Source organism: Pristiophorus japonicus, chromosome 3 (assembly GCF_044704955.1).
Source record: "Pristiophorus japonicus isolate sPriJap1 chromosome 3, sPriJap1.hap1, whole genome shotgun sequence".
Taxonomy (NCBI): Eukaryota; Metazoa; Chordata; class Chondrichthyes; family Pristiophoridae; genus Pristiophorus; species Pristiophorus japonicus.
In genome coordinates this window covers 111,662,603-111,672,429 of record NC_091979.1, presented here as the reverse complement: position 1 = coordinate 111,672,429, position 9,827 = coordinate 111,662,603, and the positions used below count along the sequence as shown (strand labels likewise).

The window sequence follows — 9,827 nt, the reverse complement described above, 5'->3', positions numbered from 1 at the left end:
GGAGAAGAGAGATGGGGGGGGGGTGGGGAGGGGGGGAGAAGAGAGATGGGGGGAGGGGGGAGAAGAGAGATGGGGGGAGGGGGGAGAAGAGAGATGGGGGGAGGGGGGAGAAGAGAGATGGGGGGAGAAGAGAGATGGGGGGGGAGAAGAGAGATGGAGAAGAGAGATGGTGGGAGGGGGGAGAAGAGAGATGGGGGGGGTGGGGAGGGCGGAGAAGAGAGATGGGGGGGGTGGGGAGGGGGGAGAAGAGAGATGGGGGGAGGGGGGAGAAGAGAGATGGGGGGAGGGGGGAGAAGAGAGATGGGGGGAGAAGAGAGATGGGGGGGGAGAGAGAGATGGAGAAGAGAGATGGGGGGAGGGGGGAGAAGAGAGATGGAGAAGAGAGATGGGGGGAGGGGGGAGAAGAGAGATGGGGGAGGGCGGAGAAGAGAGATGGGGGGGGAGAAGAGAGATGGGGGAGAAGAGAGATGGGGGAGGGGAGAGAAGAGAGATGGGGGGAGGGAGAAGAGATGGGGAGGGGGGAGAAGAGAGAATGGGGGAGAAGAGAGAATGGGGGAGAAGAGAGAATGGGGGAGAAGAGTGATGGGGGGGAGGGATGGGGGGAGGGATGGGGGGAGAAGAGAGATGGGGGGGAGGGGGAGAAGAGAGATGGGGGGAGGGGGAGAGAGATGGGGGGAGGGGGGAGGGGGGAGAGATGGGGGAGGGGGAGGGCGGGAGAGATGGGGGGAGGGGGGGGAGAGATGGGGGGAAGGGGAGGAGAAGAGAGATGGGGGGAGGGGGAGGAGAAGAGAGATGGGGGGAGGGGAGGAGAAGAGAGATGGGGGGAGGGGAGGAAGAGAGATGGGGGGAGGGGGAGAAGAGAGATGGGGGGAGGGGGGGAGAGATGGGGGGAGGGGGAGAAGAGAGATAGGGGGAGAGATGGGGGGAGGGGGGAGAGGAAGGGGGAGAGATGGGGGGAGGGGGGAGAGGAGGGGGAGAGATGGGGGGGAGGGGGGAGGGGGGGAGAAGAGAGATGGGGGGGGAGGGGATGGGGAAGAGAGATGAGGGGGGGGGAAGAGAGATGGGGGGAAAGAGGAGATGGGGGGGAGGGGGGGAAAGAGAGATGGGGGGAGGGGGGGAAAGAGATGGGGGGGAGGGGGGGAGAAGAGAGATGGGGGGGGAGAAGAGAGATGGGGGAGAGAGAGGGAGACACGACGGGGGAGGGAGGGGAGAGAGATGGGGGGGAGGGAGGGAAGAGAGACGGGGGGGAGGGAGAGACAGGGAGGGGCGAAGAGAGACGGGGAGGGGAGGGCGAAGAGAGACGGGGAGGGGAGGGGTGAAGAGAGACGGGGAGGGGAGGGGTGAAGAGAGATGGGGAGGGGAGGGGCGAAGAGAGACGGGGAGGGGGGTATGAAGAGAGACGGGGGGGGTAAGGGAGAAGAGAGATGGGGGGTGGGAGTGGGGGGGGGGAAGAGAGAGAAGAGAGACGGGGAGGGAAGGGAGACGGGGAGGGGAGGGAAGGGAGACGGGGGGAGAAAGAGATGGGGGAAGGGGGGGAAAGAGACGGGGGAAGGGGGGGAAAGAGACGGGGGAAGGGGGGGAAGAGACGGGGAGGGGGGAGAAGAGACGGGGAGGGGGGAGATTGGGGGTAGTGAAGAGAGAGATGGGGGGGTAAAGCGAGACGGGGGGGGGAGGAGAGACGGGGGGGGGAAGAGACGGGGGTGGTGGGGGAAGAAATAGGCCGGCAGGGGGGCGGAGAGAGAGAGACTGGGGGGGGGGGGAAGAGAGAGACTGGGGGGGGGGGGGAAGACAGAGGCTGGATGGGGGAGGTCAGATGGGAGAGAGGGAACTGAGGGAAGACGGATCATGTTCTTCCAACCCTCTACAGGGGACATCGTTGGAGTGGATGATATCCAGAAGTCACGACACTGTCAATATTCACTTCATACCTAATGAACCTATTAACAATTCGTACACAATGCCTGCCCCATCTCTGGTGGTGGGGATGGGCGGAGAAGGATGAACTTGGACTGGGGTAAGGCACTTTGGTTGGGGGTGGGATGTACCTGGACTGGTGTAAGGCACTTTGGCTGGCCCTTGCTGTCTTCTGGGGAGCTCTGTCCTCTGTCGCTTCAGGAAGTCAAAGTGGATCGAGTTACAATTTGCAAAGTCAGTGAGACCTTGGGATGGGTGGTTCCAGTTGCACATTCCTGTGAAACTTCAGGGTGTGGCTTATCCTCCAAAGGGACCAATCAGAAACAAAGGGTGGAGCATGTTGACCATTTTGGCAGTACAAATAAACACCTCCTAACTTGCACCAAGTCCCGTTAAGCCATCACCCCTGTGCTTGCTGACCTAAATTGGCTCCCAGCCCGGCAACACCTGGATTTAAAAATTCACATCCTAGTTTTCAATCTCTCCATGGCCTCACCACTACTGCCCTACAACCCTCAGATTTCTGTGTACCTCCAATTCTGGCCTCTTGTGTATTCATAATTTTGCTCACTACCATTGGCAGCCATACCTACAACTGCCCAGACCCCAAGTTCTGGAATTACCTTCCTGAACTGCTCAGTCTCTCCTCCTTTAAGACACTCCTAAAACCTACCTCTCTTTGACTAAGTTTTTGGTCACTTATCCTCACATCTCCTTATGTGGATCAATGTCAAATTTTGTTTGATCATGCTCATGTGAAGTGCTATATAAATGCAAATTGTTATTGTTACTACCATAGGCAAAGGCTCAGAAAAACATCCTTGTGCGAATGATTTTGGAAACCAAGTGCGAGTAATAAAAAAAATTGCCCTTGCACTAAAAATGCTAATGAAGGTTAATAAAATGAAAGTTATTTGTTGTATACTGTAATTAAATACAATATTTTATGTATACCGTTTAAAAAAAAATACAGCCTTTCGGTGACATCAAAATAACACAAACATTAAATTCTCTGCCCAAGCTAAACTTTATCTTATACTATACAAGGTACACAGACAGATAGAAACTTTAATATATTTAATCATAAATAATCATTCAAAAACACTGCAGTGGTGCAACTTTACAATCGGTGTACTTTTATTAGCCAGATTAGTTTGAAAGAAAATACAGAATAAATGTACCAAGTAAAATTCTTTACAAAAATTACATGCCATCTACATAAATACTTGTTGAGTGAAATGATGCTTCAAATTTATTTTGATGTTTTTTCTCAAATATACAAGCCAAAAAGCCGCATAACTGTTGGTAAAAAAATGAACATATCCATCTGTACATTTACTATTGTAATATATTGTTATATTCTTGTTTGACTATCACAGGTGGGAAACAATGCCTGAATTCCCACAAGAGAGAAGCTCTATAAACATCATCAATATGGCTGGATCATTTTATGCTATTGGAGGATTTGCAATGATTCAGCTGGAAAATAAAGAATATGCCCCCTCAGAATTCACCGATGTGTGGAAGTAAGTCTGTATTATAGAATACCAGCTGGCCCCACATTTCTTTGATAATAGGTAGTCTGGAACATACTTGCACTGTTTAGCTGCTAAGGTGCAGTTGTGTTCAACTGTGGACAAGTTCTCTAAATATACTTGTTTTAAGGTTAAATGGAAACTAATTGTGGTTACTAGGAAAGCGGTTCAGGACTGGCAGCGGTTTGCAAATCTCCATGAAAACTCACGTTATCAAGGTTAGAAAAAAGATGCAGGAAATAATTGACCTGGCTTCTTGTAATTTTTTTTCAAGAATTAATCACGATTGTTTTTCTGTTTGTCTCTTGAACCAATCCAATGCAAACATGATATTTTCAAACGTCAGGTATGCTCCAGATGCAAGAAGCTTATATAAACTTTCCATATGCTAATAAAAATAATCAACAATTGCAGATAGGTAGTATTTCTAAGTACAGCTATTAATGCAAGATGAAGTAACACACTAAGGGCCCAAGTTTCCACACGATAAAAAACGGGCGCCCCTCCGAGCTGGGCGCCCATTTTTCGCGCCTAAAAAAAAATTGCGATTCTGGAGCGTTCTGCAGCTCCTTGTCTGCCTGGCACGGCACCCAGGGGGGCGGAGCCTACACTCGCGCCGATTATGTAAGTGGGAGGGGGCGGGTACTATTTAAATTAGTTTTTTTCCTGCCGGCAACGCTGCGCATGCGCGTTGGAGCATTCGCGCATGCTCAGTGAAAAAAACATTGGCACTCGGCCATTTTTGTAGTTCTTTGTAGCTGTTTAATTTTTGAACATTTTTTTAATAAAAGCACATTGCCATCAGTATATCAGCACTTGCAGCCTTCTCACTGTCTCCTTTCCCCCCCCCCCCTCCCCAGCGGGAAGAACAGGCGCCTCCTCCCTCCCCCCGCGGGAAAGAACGGGCGCCTCCTCTCCCCCCCCTCCGCGGGAAGAACGGGCGCCTCCTCTCCCCTCCTACCCCCCCGTTGGAAGAACGGGCGCCTCCTACCCCACCCCCCCCGCGGGAAGAACGGGCGCCTCTTCCCCCCACCCCCCCCGCGGGAAAGAACGGGTGCCTCCTGTCCCCTCTCCCCCCCCACGGGCAGAACGGGTGCCTCCCCCCCCCCCCCCGCGGGAAAGAATGGGCACCTCCCCCCCCGCGGGAAAGAACGGGCGCCTCCCCCCCCGCGGGGAAGAACGGGCGCCTCCTCTCCCCTCCCCCCCGCGGGAAGAACGGGCGCCTCCTCTCCCCTCCCCCCCCCCCCCCCGCAGGCAGAACGGGCACCTCAGGCTGACTACAGAATTCTCCGTGCCTGAAGCACTTTCACACAGGTAGGAAGATGGTTTATTTAATCTTTTCTTTGCTTATAAATGTTTATTCAGGTTGGATTCATTTGTATAATATTTGTAGAAGTATAAATAAGGATTTATTGTAGAATTTAATGAGTTCCCTCCCCCCCCCCCCCCCCTCCTCCTCCTCCTCGTTCTGGACGCCTAATTTGTAACCTGCTCCTGATTTTTTAATGTGTAGAACAGGTTTTTTCAGTTCTGCAAAAATCTTCACTTGCTCCATTCTACTTTAGTTTGGAGTACGTTTTCACTGTGGAAACTTTGAAATCAGGCGTCAGTGGCCAGACACGCCCCCTTTTGAAGAAAAATTCTGTTCCAAAGTAGAACTGTTCTACCTGACTAGAACTGCAGAAAAAAAAATGTGGAGAATTGCGATTTCTAAGATAGTCCGTTCTCCACCAGTTACTCCTAAAAATCAGGCGCAAATCATGTGGAAACTTGGGCCCTTAGATTGGGATAAATTTGAGATTTTATTTCCATAACAACATATGCCAGACCTGTCCAATATATTTATTGTAAATTTGTAAAATTGTAAAATGATATGCTTCTTTAATAGATCAATTTCATTTTGAAATTGATATTGGCAAATCAGTTCTGACAAAAGGTCATCGACCTGAAATGTCAACTCATTTTCTCTCTCCACAGATGTTGCCTGATCTAATGAGTATTTCCAGCATTTTCTGTTTTTATTATTGGCAAATCTAATTGTGTTGGTTATATTTTACAACGACCTACCCACAGGTGTCATTAATAAGTGATTAAATGCTCTTAAAATGGAACATTGTTCCACCAATTTTTCTTATTTCCCTCCTCCTTTCCATCCACTGGAGCCGAGAAATTACTGCTGCTGCCTTAACCTCTCCATGTACCAAAACATTCCACGCTCCAATAATCCTCTACATAAAGAAATTTCTCCAACCAGATGTTCTCCCTCAGTGACAATTTTAAATTTATGAGCTCATTATCACGAATTCTCCAACCAAAGGAAATATTCAAGCCATCAAAACAAGTTGAAATTTTTAAAACTTCAAGTAAATCCCTTCAGCCTTTTCTACTCCAGTGGAACTATTCGGTCTTTCCTCATAACTATAGATTCCTAGCCCTGGCACCATCTTTGTGAATCTACACCATACATTCTCAATAGCTTTGATACCCTCTCGATAATGGGATATCCAAAACTGCACACAATGGTCTAAATATGGCTTAAACAGTGTTTAGTATAACTTCATCATTACATCTTTAATCTTGTAACTTATGCCCAATTTATAAACTATTTCTATTTATAGTTTGGTAGCGAGAGGCCCAGAGTAACTTTCACACCTTGTTCCCCTTACTTGAATGGGTGGTTGAAGCAATCCATTTCATCATGGATTATGTGCATACTGTACAACCTAAAAATATAATGTCAAGGGGAGATGGACATTTTTTTTCCCAGAGTTGTCAGGATCAGCATCGCTCTAAAAAGGTATTGGAAGCTGATTTTGTAAATAATTTTAAAAGGGAGTTGGACAGGTATTTGAGGATGAGGAACTTACAGGGTTTACAGACAAAAAGCAGGGATGTGGGACGAAGCACGACTGCTCGTTCAAAGAGCCAGTACAGGCAAGGCGGGCCAAATGACTGCTTTCTATGTTGTAAGTTTCTATGACTTTATGATTCTAATTGGCCGGTTAAGATCAGAAACACACTGAGTAAATTGGATGCACATGGTACCGCTCCATGGCGCTACATTTTTGCAGCACTTTCAGAAATGTTAACTTTGCTTTTCTCTCTTCAGAGATGCAGCCTGACCTGCTGAGTATTTTCAGCATTTTGTGTTTTTTTTTTAAATCCTACATGTTTTCCAAATGAAAAAAGAATCTTCCTACAAAAGCTCTAATAAATGCAAAATCTGATTAACGCTATTTTTTTATGCTTTTGAAATTTAATTGGTGACCCAAATCTACTTTCTCCAGTTGCATCAGATTCCTTTGGTCCCAACTAAGTGTTCAGATTAAGCACCAAATATAGTCACTTACTATATAGCACTCATTGATTCAAAGACGATAAGAACACAAGAACTTGTAGCAGGAGTCTGCTCTGCCAATCAATAAGATCATGACTGATCGTCGATCTTAACTCTACTTTTGCGCATGGTCCCCATTATCCCTGGATTCCTCGGAGTCCAAAAATCTATCTCAGCCATGAATATATTCAATAACTCAGCAGCCACAGCTCTTTGGGGTAGAGAATTCCAAAGATTCACAACCTCAGTGAAGAAATTCCTCAGCTCAGTCTTATCCCCTTATCCCATGACTATGCCCCTTGGGTCTAGTCTAGTCGAGTCCAGCTAGTCGAGTCAAGGGAAACAACCTCCGAGTATCTACCCTGTCAATCCCCATCAGAATCTTACACATTTCAATGAGACCAAATCTACTCAATCTCTCCTCATGGGAGATCAATCTAGTTTTAAAACAAAAGTAGAACATGGAATTAATCATATCTATGGATCCTGTACATACTTTGCTAAATTTTATATGAATGGTGAAGCAAAATATAAATGAAAGCTTCTGAACATACTAAAATGCATTTATACTTTTTTTATTTAGATATGAAGATGACAAGAAGGAATGGTGCGGCATGCTAAAGGAAATCAACTATGCTGCAGGAGCCACATGTCTTGCTGTACGCCTCAACATGTTCCGACTTACCAAATTATAAAGAGTTCCATAGTGTCATTAATACTGCTGCTATATGAAACACAAACATAACTGGTGTATGGTACCAACTGGAAATATCACTCCACTTAATTAAACTCTGTACACAATTGACTCATTTAATTCTCAACCTACAATGTTGCACCATCCCCAATGCAGTCAATGATCCCAGGAAGATGTCAGATAGCGATACACTGAAGGGGTGCAGAGTATATGCATGCTGTAGAAGCTGAAAACACATACTAGTGTGTAAGATTATTTGCAATGCAACACAACAAATGCATATGTAGGCAATTATAAAAGTTAATTTAAATGTAAAACAAGTATATTCAACCTATTCTCTGTATAGTTCACATACAATTTGTCCTATTAATCCCACAAGCTTTGACTTTTTATATAAATTTAAAAGTCTTCGACTTCAAAAGCCTTATTTAAAATTGTATCCTCTCACTATTTTTCATTTCTTAACTGAATTTCCTTCTCAATGAATTCAAAAATATTTGCGGCATAACTAATAATTTTTAAGTGTTCTGATTACCTGTTACACATTTTACTCTTTGCTGGAACACTATTCATGCTCATCTGAAGAACACTCAATGCACTGGCTATTCTAATACTGAGAATTGCCTTGATTAAAGTCTCTATTCTTTAAAAAACCTAACTCATTACCCTCCAGTACATTAGTATATCTATATACTTAAATTTTTCAGCTCTGTACAGAAATTTTACCCAAGATATTCAAAATGTCCAACCTCCAATCACAGAACCTCTTTTTACTAACGTAGGATGCATTCCTTCAATATCATCCTCACTGTTATTTTACATTTTTTTTATACTGATGTGGAATTTCAATGTTTTTGGCAATTGAATAAAGATTTGGGATTTAAATGTGGTAAAAATTAACAGTACAAGAATAAACCTGCTTTATTAAAATATTCAATACATTTCCACAAGTGAACATACTACATTCAGTTGTTAAAATTTGGGTCGTGATTTTCAACATTCTTTTACAAATATCTTTTGTTTAAGGTATTCTACCCATGCATCCTTTGTTGACAATTCCATCGAATTCCATTCAAAATGAGGGATCTATAAAGATAATTCCAAAAAAGGGAAAATTTTTAAAATTCCAGAATAAAATATAGTACATATACTAGTAGTAAGTTGCATTGCAAGAAATAAAATTACAAACTGGAACAATAATAAAAAGTGTTGAAAGCTGCAACACTTTTTAGATTATAAACCTTTGTGGGCTAAGCCATGTTGCAGATTTTAAATACAAGAACAAATAATAAATGTAAGGAGAAAGTGTATTTGGGTAATATTATTGCTTCACTGGTTGTCACTGTATAACACTATCAGAAATATTGTACAATTTAGTAAATGAAAACAATAAGTTAAAGCTCTTGGTATTTGTTAATGAGAATTGACTGATGACTCCATTACAGTAATAGAAAATTTCAAAGTTCATAGGACATAACTGGCCATAATTCAGCACCTCACATGGGCAGCCAGCAAAAAGGAAACTTATGGGAATTGAAAGTGGTTAATGCACACAGTGGCTCAGTACTCTAACCCAGTTCATTTTAAGTTAAATTTTTCCAGTCGGTTCCCAGTACTATTCTGGTCTTGCCAGGTCACCAATGACTAACAATGTCAACTGAAGAAATAAAGTTTAATTCTCTTTTTACATATCCCACTTTGCCGAGTGCAGTCACTCACTTGCACCAGGCAATGTGGCCCTTTAATTTTTAAGAACCACTTCACTGCCTTAGCAATGGCATGCAACACATTGCTGACATCCATTTTGTGCGTTAAGGATGAAAAATGCAGTGGATAAAGTATTCCTATTTAATTTTACTCATCATCATCATAGGCAGTCCCTCGGAATCGAGGAGGACTTGCTTCCACTCCCAAAGTGAGTTCTTTGAGAGCTGAACAATCCGATACGAGAGCCACAGACCCTGTTACAGGTAGAACAGGCATTCATCGGGGGAAGGGGTCGGTAGGGCTGGGTTGCCGCGTGCTCCTTCCGCTGCCTGCGCCTGGCCTCTTCATGCTCCTTGCGTCGAGACTCAAAGAGCTCAACCCCTTCCCGGATGGACTTTCTCCACCTCGGGCGGTCTGCGGCCAGGGTCTCCCAGGTGTCAGTGAACATAACATAAGAACAGAAGAATTAGGAACAGGAGTAGGCCATCTAGCCCCTCGAGCCTGCTCCGTCATTCAACAAGATCATGGCTGATCTGGCCGTGGACTCAGCTCCACTTACCCGCTCACTCCCCGTAACCCTTAATTCCCTTATTGGTTAAAAATCTATCGATCTGTGACTTGAATACATTCAATGAGCTAG

General features: G+C 45.1%; 2 protein-coding genes across 2 annotated transcripts in view; one reads left to right on the top strand and one right to left on the bottom strand.

Annotated features, from left to right (window-relative positions):
* The window catches only part of klhl41a (kelch-like family member 41a), an 11,371-nt gene extending 3,780 nt beyond the window's left edge, over positions 1 to 7,591 (top strand). The window contains exons 5-6 of the mRNA XM_070875704.1: positions 3,294 to 3,440; positions 7,370 to 7,591. Coding sequence (XP_070731805.1) covers positions 3,294 to 3,440; positions 7,370 to 7,481 — 259 coding nt within the window. The 3' untranslated portion in view covers positions 7,482 to 7,591. The remainder of the gene's footprint in view (positions 1 to 3,293; positions 3,441 to 7,369) is intronic.
* An 829-nt stretch (positions 7,592 to 8,420) lies between these two features.
* The window catches only part of fastkd1 (FAST kinase domains 1), an 82,952-nt gene continuing 81,545 nt past the window's right edge, over positions 8,421 to 9,827 (bottom strand). The window contains exon 15 of the mRNA XM_070875705.1: positions 8,421 to 8,566. Within this exon, the coding sequence (XP_070731806.1) occupies positions 8,474 to 8,566 (93 nt within the window). The 3' untranslated portion in view covers positions 8,421 to 8,473. The remainder of the gene's footprint in view (positions 8,567 to 9,827) is intronic.